The sequence below is a fragment of the Heloderma suspectum genome, chromosome 3 (assembly GCF_057233095.1).
Source record: "Heloderma suspectum isolate Gila_16-S chromosome 3, 16-S_ref, whole genome shotgun sequence".
Classification (NCBI taxonomy): Eukaryota; Metazoa; Chordata; class Lepidosauria; order Squamata; family Helodermatidae; genus Heloderma; species Heloderma suspectum.
The window spans coordinates 318051091-318072273 of record NC_139460.1 but is presented as its reverse complement, the minus strand read 5'-3'; the positions used below and the strand labels follow the sequence as shown (position 1 = coordinate 318072273).

The window sequence follows — 21183 nt, the reverse complement described above, 5'->3', positions numbered from 1 at the left end:
GCAGTAATTGCTCAGGGTAACTAGCAGTCCCTACATTCCAGCGTACGTTTTGAGATCGAAGCATCCCTTCATTGGCATAGAGCAGGACAGATACTTTCCTCTTGCTGACCAGAGGGGAAAGAATTTCTTATCACCGTAGCTTAGGCCATCCAGTCTAACCTCTACCATAAGGTTGGACCAACCCATCACCACATACATTCCAAACTATAGTGTAATTTAAAGCTGATTTACACACGATGGCTGGCTTGCACGCGCACACACACACACACACACAGGCTTAGCTCCTGATGTGCTATTTTTGTGACACTGCATCCCCAAGGGCTGGGCGATAATGTGCTGCCACCTCAAGCAAATTTCCTGTTCATGCAAATGGTGCTTTTGTGTGAAGTTGGCAATGGCCCTGTCTGCTCCCAAGAAACACCACCTTCTGTGCAAAACAGCCCACAGTCAAAGAGAAGGTGCAACAGTTAATTGTGCCACTAGGCAGAAAAAATAGCTTCAAGTAGCTCAACAAAGCAAGCCACACATTTGTGTACACACACACAGCTGCCCTGTTCCTTCCAGAGGGTCACTGCCAAATATGAAAGGGGGGCTTGGCATTGAGTTTTACTCTGTTCAAGCTCCTCTGAGCCCATTACAACCCAAATTAAAAGGGGCGCCTAGTCATCTTTCTGCTTGAATTTCAGGTTGCGGCTGGAATAATATATCGAATAGACTTCACTATTAGGAAGACAAATTGTTCCAAGACCAAGTTCCCGAAAAAGAATGAAAGTTGTACTGCTAGAGAAGACAGTGTAAGTTACAGGCAGTACTTTCAAGATGAATAGTTTATTTTCAGGAGCTAAAATAAATCATATATTTGGACCGGGGGGCGGTGGATATCGCAAGCCCATATGAATATTTGCATTGTTACTTTTTCAAAAATTCATTCTTGATCCATGCATCTTTTAAGCTTTGAGATAACTTTTTTTTACAGTGCAATCCTATGCATATTGAGTTCAATAGGATTTACTCCCATATAAGTATGTATAGATTTGCAACCTTAGTTTCCTGTTTAAATCCCAGTATTATCTCCTTAGTAATATTGCTAAGCAATAACTCAGTTAACGTTTATTGCCTTAGTTTGTGTTTCTTGCCTTAACTTGTTGAATCCTTCCTCTTCATGCACGCACGCACACAAAATAGCCCAGCACAACAGGGGGTGTTTCCACCAGCAATTTACTCCGAGCTGGCTGTGTGTTGAGGTTGTTAGGGATACATGACATCGTAGCCATCCAGAAGCCACCCCGGAGCTTATCAGAGAAAAACCAGGTTTTCCGAGACTACTTAAAGTCCAATTCTTTTCCTTAAGTTGGGTTCTCCTCGGTATAGCTGTTGTGTGCCCCAGCCCCCGCACTGACCTCAGGTATGCTAGCCTTGCCCAAGGGCGTGCCTCTCACCATGACCCCAGTCAAGGGGTGTTTCCGTCTGTTTCCCAGCACAAACCAATTAGTGTCTACTCAGAAGTAACACCCATTGTACTCAATGAGGCTTGTCTAGGAAATGTGCTCATAGGAAGTAATTACCCCCCCCCCCGCTCCATTACAGTGCTCAAGCACAGCAACGCTTTAGGAAGCCTGGGGCTCCTTTAGAGGTTTGTCTGCCAAATGTGCACATAGGAAGTAAGTACTTCCCCTCTCCGTTATGGAGAAAGGGAGGAGAGCCTGGAGGGAGGGGAAGCCTGTCTCACTGGTAGAGCAGCCCCTGCCACTCAGATGACGTTCACTTCAACCCCCACCCCACCCCACCAGGAAGTATGTTGTGTGAAGCGACTTAAAATGGGGCGATGCATACCCTCGTGGAGCCCTGCCTGGACCAAAATCAGCTCCTAGAAAAATGTGGGTAAGCCACTCCTCCCTTCTCCGTCCATTGTCATGGAGACACAGCCCAGGTTAGAAAACAAATGGAAGTTTGTCTCAACTCTGTCTCATGTGAAGATAAGGAAATTCCACAGGTTTTTAAGACAGAGGTCCAATTATAATAATTACATATGCCATGTTTTGTTCTGTATGGTGATCTATGATTAGAGATGTGTGTCTGCTCAATTTTGTTTTGATGACAGCATCCGTTGAACTGCAATGCGTCGATTTATGAGAAAGTCTGGGAGTCAGTAATCTTGCCCACAGTGAAATGCATGGAGGCACAACCTAAAGAGGTATGAAAATGCAAGCAAAACGTACTTGGAGAAGGATTAGGAATAATTAATTGGCAAAAGATCAGTCCACTTCCCAAGGAACGAATCATCAAACTCATTCATCTATCCTGTTCTAAACAGTTAAGATAAATGGAAGAATTTAGAGAATCTATTTATTTATAATACTTCTATAATGCTTACTATAATAAAATCTCTAAGCAATTCACACTAAAATGTATCTATAATACAATATAAAATGACGAATAATTTTATTAAGTAGTGTATGATGGAGAAGGACGTCTTAACAGAACAGAAACTCAGAGATATGGACTATAGTGCCATCAGATGACTCCTGCAAGGGTGCTTCCAGATGGAGGGCTCTTAGCACTACCAGTCAGAAGGCACCGTGCAGCAATTCCATCTTTTTTCCTTAAGATTTTCTGCAGTAAGAAAAAAGTAGTGGGAGAATTATGAGTTGAAGACAACAATGTTGTCTGGATCCCCTGAAAAATTATGTTCAACGAAGTGGGCAATGACACAATAAAAGCCTCATCTGGAAGCACCCTAAGAGCTTTGCCTGCATGCATTATGAATTTACCACAGGCCAATGTTGATTTAATCAGCAGCTATTCTGCTGCATCTATACTGAAAGGCTTTGGGAATCTCTGCAGGTGCCACTGGAAACTGTGTTGCATGGGTCAGTTCACCCTTACCATAACCATCCTCATAATTCAGTATTTGCAGAAGTATCCAATGTGCACCAGGTACTGTACAAAAATAGAGTGGGTGGCACATATTCCTGCCAGCAGGCTCACAATCTTTAAAAAAGAAAATTAGACAAAAAGTATGGGAATTGGAGGGAAAGTTAATGCTTTTCTGAACAGAGACCAACATTCCCTGTAAATTGTAACAGCAACGAGCATCTGAGGGAGCACATAGATTTGCCAATCACAAGATTCCCACCATGTTTTTCCCAACAAAGAATTCCTCCTCAGAGAAAATACTATTCCATATAACGAAACTTTTTGAAAGAAGAAACAACAAGTCCACCGTTATGTTATACTGAATACCATTTCTCCTGAAGAACTCTTTGTAATCGGAAATGTGTTTAGGAATCTTGTGTCTAATAAATCTGTATTACAGCCACAGGAGTTTGTGACTGTTCTGTATACCTGTGTCACTTTCTTGTTGCTGACTCAGTAGAACTTGGTCAGGAACAAACATATGTAGAGATCAATTTCCATGCTAACTTCAGACTTGGCTACTGTGGTTGGCATGCTTTGGCCAAGGTGATACGTGAAAACCTTTCTACACGAGACTTTTATTGTGCACTCGTGATTGCTCACTCGCAGTAGTTTGTGGGCCTTTCACACGACATTGTCATCCTCCAGGGCCTCTCCCATGCTTTTCAGCCGTTATCATAGGGCCTCCAACCTTTTGGGGCCTGTGGGCACATTTGGCATTTTGAAACAGTGCCTGGGCAGCACCACAAATTGGATGTCGTGGGTGGGGAGTAATCACAAAAACGATGGGAGCGCCCTCCCCCCACATTTCTGTTTGTGTACCCTGTGTGTGTGCTACTCACTCTGGCTCTTCTCTTGCTCTCTTTCTCTCTGTTTCCTTCCTTCTACCTCTTTGGCTTCTTCCTTTCTCTCTCTTTCTCCTCTTTCTTTCCTTTTGTCTCTTTCTGTCTCCTTTTTCCTTCCTACCATCTCTCTGACCCTCCCTCCTTTCTCTTTCCCCTTTCCTTTCTCGCTCTCTGGCTCTTCCTCCTCTCTCTGCCTCCTCTTCCTTTCCTTCCTTCCATCTCTTCCCCCCACCCTGCTCCTCTTCTCTTTCTGGCTTCTCTTTCCCTTCCTTCCTCCCTCCGTCCTTCCTTTCATACTCTGGTTTCTCTTCAGATCATATAAATCTTTCGCTTCCTTCCTTTCATCTCTACTGCTTCTCTTTCTTTCTCTCTCTGGCTCCTTTCTCAGGTTCACACACACACTCTCCTCTTCTCTCTCTCCTTTTCTTTCTCTTTTGCTCCTCTTTCCCTCTCCCTACCTTCCCATCCCAATGCAAGTGAATAGAGTAATTTCTCCATTCATTTGCATGGTACAAAAAACCCCTCCTGCTGAAAATTGGCTGGACATGGGTGAAGGTCACCGCCCAGCAAGGACCCTGTTGCCTCAAGGGTCTTTGGTGGGGGTGGGCTTCACACACACACACACACACACACACACACACACACACAGAGCTGTTTTTCAGCAAGGTAGACCTTTCCCCCACTCTACTTAAGTTAAGGGACTGATCCATCCATTGGCTTGAATACGAAGAAGGGAAAAGCTCCCCTGCTAAAAAATGTTTGGAGGGATGATGAAGGTCACCCCACTCCAAGGACCCTGCTGCCCCAAAGGTCTGGGGGAGGGGAGCTTTTCCCCACCTACCCTCTAGTCAGCAGGAAGGACTTTTTCCCCTCCCTGCAGATACCAATGGAGGAATTGCTCCATTAACTTGCAGAGGGGGGACTAGCTTGGTAAGTGGTGCTTGCAGACACCGCATTAGAGACCCCTGCTTTAGTTGGCTCTGCCTCTGATGACCCAGCTCCAGTTGTACCATAGCTACCATATAGCTCATAGTTACCACTAAGATCCCGCCATCTATAAGCACCCCAGTATAGTATAGCTGCTGAAAGTGTGTGCTGCAAGCAAGGGAATATCCAGCTCAAAACTCATCCCCAGCCAGAAGATGACTCCCAGAAGATGACGATATGGGATAATTGGTCATCTCAGCAGGATCTCCCCTCCGAAGCTCCAGAGTAGGGGTGGGCAACTTTTAGCCCTCCTGAAGTTTTGGCCTACAGCTGCCCTAGCCAGCACAGCCAATGGTGAGGGATGCTGGGAGTTCTAGCCCAAACCATCTGGAGGGCCACAAGTTACCCACCCTTGCTCAGATGATTCCATTTTACCTGCCACTTTCTTTCAACATGTAACCAGGCCTACTATGTGAGATGATGTAGACATCTTGTATGAGGCACCATGTGGAAAGTTCCCTTGAAGGTAAAAAGTCTGAAAATCTCCACTGCCCTATAAGGAAGAACAAGGAATTTGATTAGGGGAAGAAATGGGGATGCCACTAAGATTCAAAGGACTGTATTCCCTTTCCCTACTCCACCTCCTTTTCCAATTTAGCCAAGAATGCCAAATCTTGAAATGGGACATCTAGAAGGGTGAAGTTTGAGGGCTGACAGGAAGTACTTGCTTATTTGCTTTTGTGTTCAGGACTTAATGGTCATTTGATTTTTTTCTTTTTCTTCTTTTTGTCCCCCTCCAGCATAAAGGTACCTGTACAGCTAATGCCAATGTGGAACTTACAAACAAGCTTGTGCATGCCATACAGAAGTGCAAACATCACGGTTTCTGATTGCTGCTTCCATGTTTCATAACTATAGGATGTTTAACACATTCACAGTTTATGTATTCAGCTCTGTGGACACCTCTGGTATGGTGTGTCTTTATTATTCCTAATAGCTTAGAAAGCCTTGAAGGATTAGGCAAGTTCACAGAGGAGGGATCTAAGTTTTCCTAGGACAGGACAGACATTGGGGATGAAAGAGTAGCCCCCAGATTAGTCACTGTTTCACATATTATCTGCGGTAAGGCAGAATAAAAAATTACAGTACTGTGGACACTGTCCACACTATTAAGTGCCTAAGTAGTGACATCAGAAAACAACCTAACAGGACCATCACAGAAAGAGCAGTCTCCAAATTGCTGTAAAACAAGTTTTCACTAACATGGGTTCAATTCAAGCAAAGGCTCCCGTAGGATTCATCTGAGGCAAGAAGGAAGTCTTGTAGTACAACACTAGAAAGTGTTGTAGTAATGAGTGGCTTCAATTACATCATGACAAAGGGTTACATTTCTCGATATCTTCAATTACTGTGCCCTAGAACAGTTGGTTATAGAACCGACTATAGGACAAGCAACCTTGGACTTAATCCTGTATAGTACTGTCCAGGACCTAGTGTGAGATATGAGTATTGTTGAACCAACTGGAAACTGACCACAGTACTATCAAATTTAATTTACATTTAATTAGAAAATTGTCAAGTACGTCCAACACAATTACGTTTTACTTCGAAAGAATAAATTTCTCTAAAATGAGGGAAGGCGTAAAAAAGGAAGTTGAAAGGGGGAATCAAGATGGTTAACTCTCTCCAAAATGTTTGGAGGTTACTCAAAACCACAATAATAGAAACTCAACTAGAATGTATGCTGCAGATCAGGAAAGGCGGGACAAAGTCCAAAAGGTTACCAGTATGGTTAAGCAGCAGTATCAAGGAAGCTATTAGGGAAAAGAAAGATTACTTCAGAAAATCAACGTCTTCCCAAATGAGGAAAACAAGAAGCACAAACTTGCAAAAAGAAATGCAAGCAGACAATAAGGGATGCAAAAAAAGTATTTTGAGGAACATATCACTAATAATATCAAGGACAATAATAAAGAATCTTTTGAATATATCAGAAGCAGAAAACTGGCAAGGGAGCCAGTTGGATAGCTGAATGACAACAAAAGAGTACTAGAGCAGGATAAGGAGATTGCAGAGAAGCTGAATGAATTATTTTCATTGGTCTTCACTGCAGAAGATATAAGACAGCTAAGATCAGCCTCTCTACAAGGGGACAGGAGAGTTCGCAAGGTAATGCCAGTTTTTGAAAGGGTATCCAGGGGTATCCAGGAAATTACAGGCCAGTTAGCTTAACATCTGTTCTGGGTAAATGGGTGAAAAGATTATTAAAGATAAAATTATCAAGCATATAGAAGGACATGCCCTACTGAAAAAGAATCAACATGGCTTCCACAAAGGTATGTCCTGTCTCACTAACTTTTTAGAGTTCTTTAGGAAGATTCAGGACAGATAAAGTGCATCTTCATGCAGTCGCAAGACTTCAGCAGTTCTCATCAAAGGGAGAGGGAGAGAGGAAGAGAAGGCCAGGAATGTACAAGCCAAGCCTTTGCCAGAGCCAACTCCCCCTATGATGAAAGGTTACAACAGCTGGGATTGTTTAGCTTAGAAATAAGGCGAGTAAGGAGATACATGTTAGAGGTGTACAAAATATGCTGTCATAATACAAGAACCCGGGGTCATCCAATGACAGACGGGAGATTCAGGACAGATAAGAGGAGATACTTCTTCACACAGCGCATAGTTAAACTATGGAATTCGCTACCACAAGATGTGGTGATGGCCACCAACTTCGACAGCTTTAAAAGGGGATCAGACAATTCATGGACAATAAAGCTATCCATCGCCACTAGTCATGGTGGTTATATGTTGCACCCAGTATCAGAGGCAGTATGCCTCTGTATACCAGTTGCTGGGGAACAAGAGCAGGAGGGTGCTGTTACACTCATATCCTATTTGTGGTTGGCCACTGTGTGAACAGAATACTGGACTAGACAGGACTTCAGTCTGATCCAGTATGGTTCTTCCTATGTTCTTATGATAATTAGGGGTGCACGAAAGTCACTTACCTGGTCTCGCAGGTTTTCGCGGGGGGGAGGCACTTCGCTGCTCTCCCCCCGAAGTTCAGGCCGGGGGGGGGAGGCTTCCCGCCTCGCCCGGCTGAAATTCAGGCCGGGGGGGAGGCGCCTCGCCTTGCCCGGCCGCGAAATAAAAAGTTTTTTTTTTAAAAAACGCCCCCGTGATAGGCTACGTGACGATTAACGTAGCCTATCACGGCTAGATCTGCAAAGTCAGCCGTGATAGGCTACGTAAATCGTCACGTAGCCTATCACGGGTGACTTTAAAAAAAAAAAGCGCGTACGCAAATGGCGGCCCCCATAGGGAGCCGCCATTCGCGTTCCTTATTTGGTCGCCGTAGTCTACGTAATCTTTACGTAGACGACAGCGACCAAATAAGGAACGTGAATGGCGGCTCCCTATGGGGGCCGCCATTTGCGTACGTGCTTTTTTTTTTTTTTTAAAGTCACCCGTGATAGGCTACGTGACGATTTACGTAGCCTATCACGGCTGACTTTGCAGATCTAGCCGTGATAGGCTACGTTAATCGTCACGTAGCCTATCATGGGGGCGTTGTTTTTTTTTTAGTTTTATTGGAATGGCGGCGGCGGCAGCCGGTCAAAAGATCAGCTGCCGCCCCCGCCCCTGACGAAGACCCGACAAACCGCCGCCGGGACCTGCCGCCGGGAGGGTCATTCGGGAAAGGTAAGTCTCGTCCCGGGGGGGTGCAGGGGGCGGGGGGGGTGCGGACAATTTCTCCCCGAAACTTCTTCGGGGGGCCAAACACGTTGGCGCTCGGCCCCCCGAAGTTTCGGGGAGAAATTCTCCGCCAACCCTAATGATAATCCATGTAATGAAATAACATGAGAACTCAGACACACTGTAAATCTTCTTTTGATTTTGATAACATCTAGTATTTTGGGGCTTTTTTACAGTTCATAAAAATGTTGTTCTTCCCAGTCATGGATGTCCTGGTTGCGGAAGGAACATTCCAACGGACAGTTCAGAAGTGCAGAAACCTCTGGCAGCTGCTGTGGAAAAGTATAATTCAGAAAGCCATGATGACTTCTATTATAAAGCTGTTACGATAACAAAAGCTACAAGCCAGGTCTGCACTGCTACATATATGTTTCAGTTGTATTAAGAAAACCACATTCAAATGGGAATGACCTATTCAAATTGAATTTGAGTTCTTTTCAAGTCCGTTTGCTTAACACAGAGGTGATGCCAGAGGGCCAGTAGTTTTCATATAAGACACACTCCTGTGTTGCTCTAGCCATCCCATGCAGTAGCCCTTGAGTTCCGTGTCTGTGGCTGCACTACGTGGAAGTTTCGTTTCCAACCTGAATTGTGCACCTTCCAAAATCACCCCCACTACCACAACACAGGATGTGCAAGGGAGCTCGTCCCTGCGCAACCTGTTACCCAATTCTGCTGAGAATGCATCACTTCCTACTGCAAAAGTAGTCTCAAAGTGACTTACACAAGGAAGAATACACAATACCCATAATCAATGTAATAAAGAAGATAAAGTCAAAATCACTATGACACAATAATAGAAATGTGAACAAACATAATAAAAACATAATCTAAAAGCAATAAGTACTAAAAGCGTTCATCCCAATGCACAAAACAAACAGCCAAATATTCTCCCTGCTCCCACAACCTAAAATGAACACCACGAAAGCAACGCACAACAGTCAAGCCATAAGTAATATCTGAACACCTGAGAAAATATGTATATCATAGAATAGTAGGGTTGGAAGGGGCCTACAAGGCCACTGAGTCCATCCCCCTGCTCAATGCAGGAATCCAAGTCAGAGCATCCCTGACAAATGGCTGTCCAGCCTCGTCTGGAATGCCTCCAGTGTGGGAGAGCCCACCACCTCCCTAGGTCATTGGTTCCATTGTCACATTGCTCTAACAGTCAGTAAGTTTTTCCTGATGTTCAGCCGGAATCTGGCTTCCTGTAACTTGAGCCCATGATTCCGTGTCCTGCACTCTGGGGTGATGGAGAAGATATCCTGGCCTTCCTCTCTGTGACAGCCTTTCAAGTACTTGAAGAGTGCTATCATATCTCTCCCCTCAGTCTTCTCTTCTCAAGGCTAAACATGCCCAGTTCTTTCAGTCTCTCTTCATAGGGCTTTGTTTCCAGTCCCCTGATCATCTTTGTTGCCCTCCTCTGAACCCTCTCCAGTTTGTCTGCATCCTTCTTAAAGTGTGGTGCCCAGAACTGGACACAGTACTCCAGATGAGGCCTAACCAGTGCTGAGGAGAGGGGAACTAGTACTTCCCGGGATTTGGAAGCTATGCTTCTATTAATGCAGCCCAAAAGAGCATTTGCGTTTTTTGCAGCCACATCACATTGTTGGCTCATATTCAGCTTGTTGTGATCGACAACAATTCCAAGATCCTTCTCGCTTGTAGTGTTGTTGAGCCACGTATCCCCCATCTTGTAACTGTGCATTTGGTTCTCTTTCCTAGGTGCAGAACCTGGCACTTATCCCTGTTAAATGCCATTCTGTTGTTTTCTGCCCAGCGCTCCAGTCTATCAAGATCACCTTGAATTTTGTTTCTGTCTTCCAAAGTATTAGCTATCCCACCCAATTTGGTGTCATCTGCAAATTTAATCAGCATTCCCTGCATCTCCTCCTCCAAATAATTAATAAAAATGTTGAAGAGCACTGGGCCCAGGACTGAGCCCTGCAGTGCCCCGCTCGTTACCTCTCCCCAGTTTGAGAAGATCGTATTGATACGCACTCTTTGAGTCCGATTCTGTAGCCAACTGTGGATCCACCGGACTGTTGTTTCATCTAGCCCACTTTGAGCTACTTTGCTCATCAGGATATCATGGGGCACTTTGTCGAAAGCTTTGCTGAAGTTGAGGTATATTATGTCTACAGCATTCCCATGGTCCACAAGGGAGGTTACTTGATCAAAAAATGAGATCAGATTCATCTGGCAGGAGTTGTTCTTGACAAATCCATGTTGGATTCGAGTAATCACTGCAATGTTTTCAAGGTCCTTACAGACTGATTGCTTTATCATCTGCTCCAGAATTTTCCCAGGGATTGATGTCAGACTGCCTGGTCTGTAGTTCCCAGGTTCCTCCTTTTTACCCTTTTTGAAGATAGGGACAACATTAGCCCTCCTCCAGTCATCTGGCACTTCACCCATCCTCCATGATTTCTCAAAGAGAATAGACAGTGGTTCTGAGAGTTCTTCTGCCAGTTCCTGTATTACTCTAGGGTGCAGTTCATCTGGCCCTGGAGATCTGAACTCATTCAAAGTAATTAGGTGTTCCTTGACCATACGCCTATCAATCTCAAGCTGCAATCCTGCCCTTTCAGCTTCTACTTTGCCTTTGCCAGGGGGGTCATAGACCCTCTTTTGGGAGAAGATTGAGCCAAAGTAGGAATCGAGCACCTCTGCCTTTTCCTTGTCATCTCTTATCGTTTTGCCATCCTAATTTAATAGCTGAACAACCATTTCTTTCCTCTGTCTTTTACTATGTACGTAGCTGAAGAGAGCCTTTTTGTTGCTTTTAGCATCCCGCGCTAACCTCAGCACGTTCTCAGCTTTAGCCTCCCTGACGCCATCCCTGCAATTCTGTGCTGATCTTCACCTGGTGCAAAAAAGATGACAGTGTCAGTATCATGGGGAGCATGCTTGGAGAAAGTGTTCCATAGACGCAGGGCTATTACTGAAAGAGGCTGATCCTGAACCGCTACCACCACCCTAGTTTCTCTCAGAGTGAGCATACAGAGAAGCGCCTCTGATGCTGATCTCTGGGACAGGACACGTTCATACGAGGAGAGGTGGTCCATGACCTATTGCGGTCCCAAGTAGGGATGGCGGAGAATTTCTCCCCGAAACTTCGGGGGGCCGAGCGCCAACGTGTTCGGCCCCCCGAACAAGTTTCGGGGAGAAATTCTCCGCACCCCCCCGCACCCCCCCCCCGGGATGGGACTTACCTTTGCCGAATGTCCCTCCCGGCGGCGGGTCCGACCGGCGGTTCGGCGGGTGTTCGTCCAGGGCGGGAGCGGCAGCCGGTCTTTTGACCGGCTGCCGCCGCCGCCATTGCAATAAAAGAAAAAAAAACACGTCCCCGTGATAGGCTACGTGACGATTAATGTAGCCTATCACGGCTAGATCTGTAAAGTCAGCCGTGATAGGCTACGTAAATCGTCACGTAGCCTATCACGGGTGACTTTAAAAAAAAAAAAAAGCGCGTACGGATAATGGCGGCCCCCATAGGGAGCCGCCATTCGCGTTCCTTATTTGGTCGCTGTAGTCTACGTAAAGATTTACGTAGACTACGGCGAAAATAAGGGCAACGCTATTTGCGTTGCCCTTATTTTCGCCGTAGTCTACATAAAGATTTACGTAGACTACAGCGACCAAATAAGGAACGCGAATGGCGGCTCCCTATGGGGGCGGCTCCCTATGGGGGCGGCTCCCTATGGGGGCCGCCATTTGCGTACGCGCTTTTTTTTTTTAAGTCACCCATGATAGGCTACGTGACGATTAACGTAGCCTATCACAGCTGACTTTGCAGATCTAGCCGTGATAGGCTATGTTAATTGTCACGTAGCCTATCACGGGGGCGTTATTTTTTTTTTTTTAAACTTTTGAGTTCGCGGCTGGGCGAGGCGAGGAGCCTCCTCCCCGGCCTGAATTTCAGCCGGGCGAGGCGGGAAGCCTCCCCCCCGGCCTGAATTTCGGCCGGGCGAGGCGGGAACCTCCCCCCCCGGACTGAACTTCACGGGGGAAGCGCCTCCCCCCCACCGCGAACAAGCTTCGAGGACAGGTAAGTGACTTTCGTCCACCCCTAGTCCCAAGCCATAGAGGGCTTCATAGGTTAAAAACAGCATTTTGAATTTGGCCCAGAAACATATTGACAACCAATGCAGGCAAGCAAGGACTGGATTTATATATTCAAAACGCTTTGCCTGGGTCAGAAGCCTGGCTTCTGAATTCCAAGCTGCTCGGCTGTTCCTTCAGGGAAATGTGACCCCATCCAGAGCTGGCTGCACTCCCCACATCCAGACAAAGGACCCATCCAACAGAGCCTCTGTCTTGTCAGGACCGAGTTTCGTTTTGTTGGCTCTCATCCAGTCCATTACTGAGGCCAGACAACAGTTCAGCATATTCACCACCACACCTGCTTAAAATGAAAAGTAGAAGTAGAGTTGGATGTTATCAGCATATTGATGTCAACCTACCCCAAAACTCTGGATGACCCCGCTCAGCACATTCATGTAGATGTTAAGCAGCATGGGGAATAGGATCGACTCCTGCAAAACCCCACCCTGGGGGCTCCATGGGGCTGAGTATTACCCCAGAAGCACCACCCCCTGAGGAAACAACTGTCCACTCCAGGCACAAGCGAAACCATCCCAAAGCAGTGCCCCCAACTCCCAAATTGGACACTGGCTCCAGAAGGATACCATGATCAATGGTATCAAATGCTGCTGAGAGATAAAGGAGAATCAACAGGGGCATGCTCCCCCTGTCTCTCTCCCCACACAAGTCATCATGCAGGGCAACCTAGGTGGTCTCAGTACCAAAACCAGGCCTGAACCCTAATTGAAATAGATCTAGCAATTAAGTCTCATCCAAGAGTGCCTGGATCTGGTCAGCAACCACTCACTCAAGAACCTTGCCCAGGAAAGGGTCTGGTGCAACCAGTCTAAAATTATTCACATCTTCTGCTGGATCCAGGGAGGATGAGTTAAGGTGCTACCACCACCACCTCTTTGAGGCAGCCCAGGACCATTCCCTATTGTAAGGAGGCATTTATCACTTCCCTGGCCCAACCGGCTGTAGTTTCCCTGCTAGATTTCACCAGCCATGAAGGGCAAGGATCCAACGTGCAAGTGGTTGCATGTACCTGTGCAAGAATCTTTTCTGTATCCTTAAACCATACTCATCCATTAAAACTTAACCAGACAGCACTCTTGGAAACTTCTTGGGACTGATCTGCCAAAATAATGGAGGCAAGGTTCCAACAAATGCAAGCAGTTTTATCCTCAAAAAGCCTAGCAACTAAATCTCAGCGGGCATCCAAAGTTTCAAGAAAACAGAACGAGGTGAGCATCCAAAGTAGATCACAAAAAAGTTCAACCACCTTTCTGGGCCAGCGTGCAACAGGCTCTGAACCACCCTTCTCATGCCTTAACTCTTGTTGCATGCCATGTTTCCCAGAAAAATCAGTTCTGCTGGGGAATAGGACATGAAGAACAGAGCTTCTCCACATGAGGTTAAAATCCTGCAGCTTTACCAGGGCGTCTGCTTCCAGATTCCTTGTGGGATTAAGATCACCTCTTTTACACGTGGTTGTTTCTGGGGGGCTTCTTTCTGGGCAAGTTCGATATGTTTAATTATACAGCCACGATGGCACCACGATAAAGTGACATTCCAGAAATTCACCAGAAATGTATCACTTTAAAGCATGATAAAAGCACATTATCGCCATTGAGAATTACACTGCTATAATGGCAAGAAAGCATGGGAGGGGCACTGGAGGTTAATGACGTCATGTAAAAAGACTCACGAAAAAAGCGAGTGATTATGAGCACACAATAAAAGCCTTGTGTAGAAATGCCCTTATTTAGCAAAACAGGAGTTGAGGGAAAGCATGCGTGCAAGGAGCGTCACCCCAGTGCACCGTCTTTCCCAGTAAGATCACTATGATGTTGGAGGAGGACAAAACAAACACCTCTGCCCTGTTCATACACACCCCTGCCCTGTTCCTTTCAGGGGGTCACTGCTGAACATGAAAGGGGGGCTTGGCATTGAGTTTTACACGGTTCAAGCTCCTCTGAGCCCATTACAACCCAAATTAAAAGAGGCTCCTACTAGTCATCTTTCTGCTTGAATTTCAGGTTGTGTCTGGAATGATGTATCGAATAGACTTCACTGTTCAGAAGACAAATTGTTCCAAGGCTGAGTTCCCGAAAATGAATGAAAGTTGTACTGCTAGAGAAGACGGTGTAAGTTACAGGCAGTACTTTCAAGATGAATAGTTTATTTTCAGGAGCTAAAATAAATCATAAATTTGGATGTGGGGTGGATATCGCAATCCCATATGAATATTTGCATTGTTACTTGTACAAAAATTCATTCTTGATCCATGAATCTTTTAAGCTTTGACATAACTTTTTTTTACAGCGCAATCCTATGCATGTCTACTATTCAGTAAGTCCTATTGAGTTCAATAGGATTTACTTCCAGGTAAGTGTGCATACTGTATAGGATTGCAGCTGTAGTCTCCTGTTTAAATCCCAGTATTATCTCCTTAGTAATATTGATAAGCAATAACTCAGTTAACATTTGTTGCCTTAATTTGTGTTTCCTGCCATAACTTGTTGAATTCATTTTCTTCCTCTTCACAAAAATAGCCCAGCACAACAGGTTAGAAAACAAATGGAAGTTTGTCTCAGCTCTATCCCTTGTAAAGAGAAGAAAATTCCACAAGGTTTAAAGGCAGCGCTCCAGTTATAATAATTATATATGCCGTGTTTTGTTCTGTATGGTGATCTTTGATTAGAGATGTGTCTGTGCTCAATTTTGTTTTGTTCACAGCAAACGATGAAGTGCAATGCTTCGATTTATGAAAGACCCAGGGAGTCAGTAATCTTGCCTACAGTGAACTGCATTGATGAACAACCTGAAGAGGTATGAAAATGCAAAAAAATAAAATAAAGAAGTATTAGTAATAATTAATTGGCAAAAGATCAGTCCACTTCCCAAGAAGCTAATAACCAAACCCATTCATCTATCCTATTCTAAATGGTTAAGATAAACCAAAGAACTTAGAGTATGTATTTGTTTATAATACTTCTATAATGGTTAATATTAGTAAAATCTCTACCTAGTTCACACTAAAATACATATATAATATAATAAATTTTTTTGTAAAGCACCCAGAATGTTTTGGCTTTTGGGTGCTGTAGAAATGTAATACATAAAATAATTAAATATTAAAATGATATAATATAATAATTTTAACATAGTATATGAAGTAGTATATGATGGAGAAGGACACTTTGGTAGAATAGAAGCTCAGAGATTTGAACTAATTTGTCAAGCAGATGGTTCCTGTAATCTGATGTCCTCCAGATGGAGGGCTCCTAGTGCTACCAATCAGAAGTTACTGTGCAGCAATTATGTCTTTTTTATTCCTTAGCAGATTTTCTGCAGTAAAAACAAGTGACAGAAGAAGCGTTGGGAAAACATGGGAGGGTTACGAGGGTAACTTCCAGAAGGTGACAATATGGGATAATTAGTCATCTCAGCAGGATCTTCTCTCTGAAGCTGCAAAGCAAGGGTGTTGAACCTTTTTCGACACAAGAGTTAAATTTAGTTCTGAAGAAGCTCTCAGGGGCTTCATCCCAATGGTAGGTAGGGCCAAAGTAAAAGGGGTGGGGCCAAAAATACAAAAAAATATGCCAGGATATTTTAGATTAAAGCTCTTAGGAGAGGCATTTCAACCTTTTTAGACTAGGGGGGAGGGAACTGTACAAAACTACCAAATGATTGGTGTTTGGGGGAAAGGAAGTGGAGGCGGGGAAAGGGGGCACTGTCATCTGGGGAACCCTGGAGGGCCAGATTTGGCCCCTGGGTCTGAGGTTCCCTACCCCTAGTCCAGAGGATTCCATCTTATCCTTCACTTTCCTTCAACATGTAACCAAATGTAGATGGTGTAGACAACTTGCATGAGGCATCAACAATATGGTGATGATCTCCACCTCCATCCACAGCCAGCCATCTCATGAGGCAGGGTGAATCCCCTACTCGGACGGCAGATCGGGAGAAGCGGCAGATCACACACTCCACCGGGAAGGCCCCTGCGGGCATGCCACCACTGCAACAGCCCCGCTTTCCTGCTGTAGCAAATGCAAGACTCCTTGGAGGAGCAACACATACACACACACACACACACACACCATTTCTTAGTCTGGGAGACTCCCCACAAATGAGAGATCGGGCGGGTGAGCAGCCTGTCCAGAGAGCCGTGTCAGCCACACAAATGTAATCTCCAGGGGCAACTCACAAGGCTTTGCTTAAGGAAGGGACCCCACCCCCCAAAGCATGGCATTCAGGCCTGGGTGGTTCTGTGAAGGGGCTGCCCAGCCAATCTCTCACCCAGCGGGAGTGCAGCACAGGTCCTCCTGCCCCAGGCGATGGGACATCTTGCTCCTCCACTGCCTCCATTACGCCACTTAATCTGACTGAAGCATTTCAGTTCCAGCCTATAATAATTACCTGGCTCATGGCTGTGGACAATGTGGATGACGCAGCTGAAATTAAATCCAGGCAAGACGGAAGTAACCATGACTGGCTGGCCCTATGATACGCAGGAAATAGGAACATCAAGTGATTAGCTGCTTTGACTGCAAATATTTATAGAAAAGTGGGATACAAATTAAATTAAATAAATACCAATAATAATTACAATTCAGTCTTTTTTGGTCACCTAGACCAAGCCTTTACTAGCTCTTGCCACACAAGGAACTCCAGATTATGGAGACAGCCAAAAGCATTTTTCATCGACTCAACTTACAGACAAGGCTATGATAACAGAAACAGCACCTGAAAATTCACTGCAGGCTATATGAGGTGGCTAAGTCTAAAGATGAGAAGATGAGGCACTGGCAAAAGTTGAAAGCTGAGTCTTTGGCAGGGAGCAGCAACAAACCAAGACCCTTCGTTGTTCAGAGCCAAGAAGCAGCTCTCACCGTAAAGTTCTTACGGGACAGGGGGTGTGTTAGACTTTACCACATTACCTGCTCTGGCCTAGTGGAACCTTCTGCAGATCTCACTCATGGTCTTGGGAGTTCTTCCCTTTGCCCAAAGCTCCTTAGTGTAGAGACTGAAATCCTCTACACTATGGTGGCGTAGAGACTGAAATCCTGCCTGACACCCCCAGGTTGAGGACATCATGTGAGCTTGCATCCTCACAACAGTGCACTCCCAGCTAAACTATTATGTTCAGAAGTTACAATTGGTACAGACTGGAGTGAGTCAATGGTCCACTTCCAGGACCCAAATCGAGATGTTGAATGTATTTTGCCAATGAAGCCCTTATTAATCCACTATCTCTGAGAAGCCTTCTTCCCTGTGTGCCATTGTAGACTATTGGATTGGGGGAGAAAAACAGATCTTAAAGAAACCCTTAAAGAAGTCATCCATACAAAGGTAGGATTGGGGAATATGCAGTAGCAGCTTTGGAACCAGCTTTCTTAAAACATTCTGCGCACACCTACACTACCAACCTATACCAGTTTAACAGTCATCATGACTTCCCCCAAGGAATACTGGGAATTACAGTTTGATGTGTGAGCTGAGAATGCTCTGTTAGAGATCTTGACTCCCCTCACCAAATTACAGCTCAGGAGATCCCAGCCTGGGAAGAGGGGATGACATTTAAACCACTTTACGTTTGTAGTGTAGATATGCCCTTAAAGACCTGAACAAACTTTTGGAAGGCTCTTTATTTGGGCTGGGGTGGGGTGGGGGAGGGTTAGACAGGATTCTGGACTATGCCTGATCGGAGAGTCAATTGTCCATTTACATTTAACTATTTTAATAGTTATGTAATGTGTAAGTTTGCATGTTATTACACAGCCTCAACCTACAGGATGGGTTGGACCATTTTTAAGTAACTTAATATATTATGATGGTTTTTCAGTCTTTGGACAGGAGGCTTCCAGGTTTTACCCCTTTCCGAAGTGCTCCTCTAAACAAAGATGCAAATGGAAAAAGGCTAGGTCATGGTCATAGACAAGGCCATGACCACAGCCACGATCGTACAAAGACAAAGGATAGGTCTTCTGAGGAATCACATGAAGATGTACAAAAGCAAGAAATCCTAAATCAACCAACCACTTCAAAACATGTTCTACAAGAGGAAGATGTAAGAAGAAATCCAAATGAAGAGTTTTTCAGGTTCCCCGACCCCCCTTCACAAGACAGCCCTGCACGTCCAATGTCTTTATTTGACCCACTGCTGGATCTGCCAGAACCACTTGCTCCAAAGTGTCCAGGAAGACCATGGAAACCTATTATACTTCCCATAACCCCCATTCAAGAAGACCATAGTGACTTCACACTTGCAGATCTTCTACCTCTCCCTGATGAAGTAACGGCTGAACCCCACAAAACAGATACAGATACCAATCAGAAAGACTTTGGAAATTTTGATCTTGCAGATGCTCTGCTGTAATGCAAAAACCAATTTATTATGTCTTCAAGAACTCATAAAACCCTGCTGCAATGGAGGTAAAAAGGTTCTTGGGACTTTGGGGCTGCATATAGTCATAACATTGAAACAGGAGTTACAGGAGCAGATTGTTCTCTTGCAGATAGTTGAGCCTGGCTTCCTGCTGCCTTTGCAGTGTAATTGACAGATGTACAAACCAGAAATATTAAACACCAATTCCATCAGCAATCTTGCTTCTACCCCCCCCCCCCACCAAGATGCTTCAGATGGGCTCGCTCCTTTTATTTTTAAAGTGCGGTGTGCATCTTTATTTAAACATTCATCACCTTCCCTGGTCTTCAAAAAGCAAAAGCAAATTCGAAGAGTTCTCAAACTGCTCCAGGCATTGAGGTAGAGTGGGGAGTAGGGGTGTTCAGGACATCACTGGTGTCAGCCAATCAGCAATATACACAGCTGGCTTCTGCAGCAAACTTGCAGAACCAGTTATCCCTGCCTTAATCCTAGAGAGAAAATTGTCCATTTGAACAGAACATGGTAATTGCGCTTCTAGAGCAGCCCCACTGCTCAGATAAATGTTCTGTTTGTCTGCAGCCTTGGTTGATCAGTCATTTTCTGTAAGAATTTCAAGTGTGATTTAGCGTCCTGAACCTGATTGTTTTTTCTGAGACATTAGAACTAATTTCACTGAAGTCAGTAGAACGATATTAGCATTAAACAGTAAAAATGAAAAGAGAATGTACTCAAATCTATAATGCAGTAAATTTGGCTTTGCTTTCTTCTTTAGCTATAGCAAATAAAAACCAAGTATCAAAGCATCACCGTATGAAATATACTTAATTGGAAAGTCATGACCTTTGGCTGTGCTGGCTGGGGGGATGCTGGGAGTTGTAGTCCAACACAACTGGAGGGCACCACACCCCCAGAAGAGTTTTCTTTCAGCTATTAACTGCTTCAAACAACCACCTGTTTCTTCACTTTGGCCATTACATGGCAGCTTATTCTGAACTAGAATCTCTTTCTTCTCCTTTATCATTCAGCCCTCCTGTTTTTGATAGCATGCAGAAAAGGGGTTATGCAGATAATAACATGCCACACCTCAGCTCTGCCAAAAGATGTTGACAGTTTAGCCTATTAAATAAGGTTGGCCCGGTATCAGGGACAACCTGAGATATCTTCATGCCTAAAAATTACAGTTAACATCTCACTTGCGCCCTGCACAGTGGAGACTTCCGCTCATTCTTGTTTTAAATAATACTGTACACCAGCCTAAAATCCTGCATTTAAAACAGGGCTTTCTGCTTCCATTTTAAATGCAGGATGACAACGACTACCTTTTTCACATGCTTCCTTTCCCTCTCCTTCTCCCCATATCTGAGTCTTCCATGGACTCCTTCACATGGAGCTTTTATCCTGCTATTGAGATTGCTCAGTCACAGAGGTTTGCAGGCTCTTTACATGATGCCGTGAACCTCCAAGGCGTCTCCTGCACTAAATGCCCTTTGTTCCGTTTTCAAATAGATCGCAGATAATGAGCTATCAAATTACCCCATTGTGTTCCGCTTCAGTTCCCTCAGAGAAAGCGGCAAGATGCGGCATCTAAAGAGCCTGCCAACTTCCGTGATTGAGCCATCTCAATAGCAGGATAAAAGCTCCGTGTGAAGGACCCCTCAGAGATGGAGATTTGGGAACAAGAGGATGGTAGCCCCTCTTGCCCTGCCACTGATTGACAAAGCCTCAGATTCCCGACCTGCAAGGCATTTTATGAAATGAAAATTTGACAAAAGCTCCTGCACCAGCAAAATTACCTTCAGTAATTAAGGAGGGATGGGAATATGATCACAGACTGGGGCTCAGCTTCTAGGTCCTCAAACCAAACAATGGCCTCTGAATCAAGGCAGGATATAAACCAGTATTGATTTTAGAAGGAGAGAGGGACTGTGTTGAATCAGACTGAGACTAAGAGCCCCCTCTACCCTAAGTATATCCCTCCCGCAAAGATTTAAGGCGCAATCCTATGCATGTTTGGACAGGAAAAATAGCCTGCTGGGGCATGCTGGGAGTTGTAGGCCTTTTTCCTGTCTAAACATGCATAGGATTGTGCCCTTAATAAATGGAACTAGGCAAATGCTTGTTAACACCCCAACTCTCATATCAAAGATCACTTTCTGAGCTCCACCGTGTTCCACTATTAATACATTGTTGAAGCTCTTACCTGCCTATTGCAGCAGTTCTCAAACTACCCCCACCCTGCCTCAGAGTGGTTCAGTAAAAATG

General features: G+C 44.9%; 1 protein-coding gene across 1 annotated transcript in view; it reads left to right on the top strand.

The window, feature by feature from the left end:
- Positions 1–20534, top strand: part of KNG1 (kininogen 1) — a 65056-nt gene extending 44522 nt beyond the window's left edge. The window contains exons 8-19 of the mRNA XM_084845708.1: positions 687–794; positions 2102–2194; positions 5489–5556; positions 6802–6857; positions 7066–7204; positions 8643–8790; positions 14570–14677; positions 15270–15362; positions 16002–16084; positions 17297–17449; positions 18663–18828; positions 20475–20534. Coding sequence (XP_084701834.1) covers positions 687–794; positions 2102–2194; positions 5489–5556; positions 6802–6857; positions 7066–7204; positions 8643–8790; positions 14570–14677; positions 15270–15362; positions 16002–16084; positions 17297–17449; positions 18663–18828; positions 20475–20534 — 1275 coding nt within the window. The remainder of the gene's footprint in view (positions 1–686; positions 795–2101; positions 2195–5488; positions 5557–6801; positions 6858–7065; positions 7205–8642; positions 8791–14569; positions 14678–15269; positions 15363–16001; positions 16085–17296; positions 17450–18662; positions 18829–20474) is intronic.
- Positions 20535–21183: the final 649 nt, after the last annotated feature.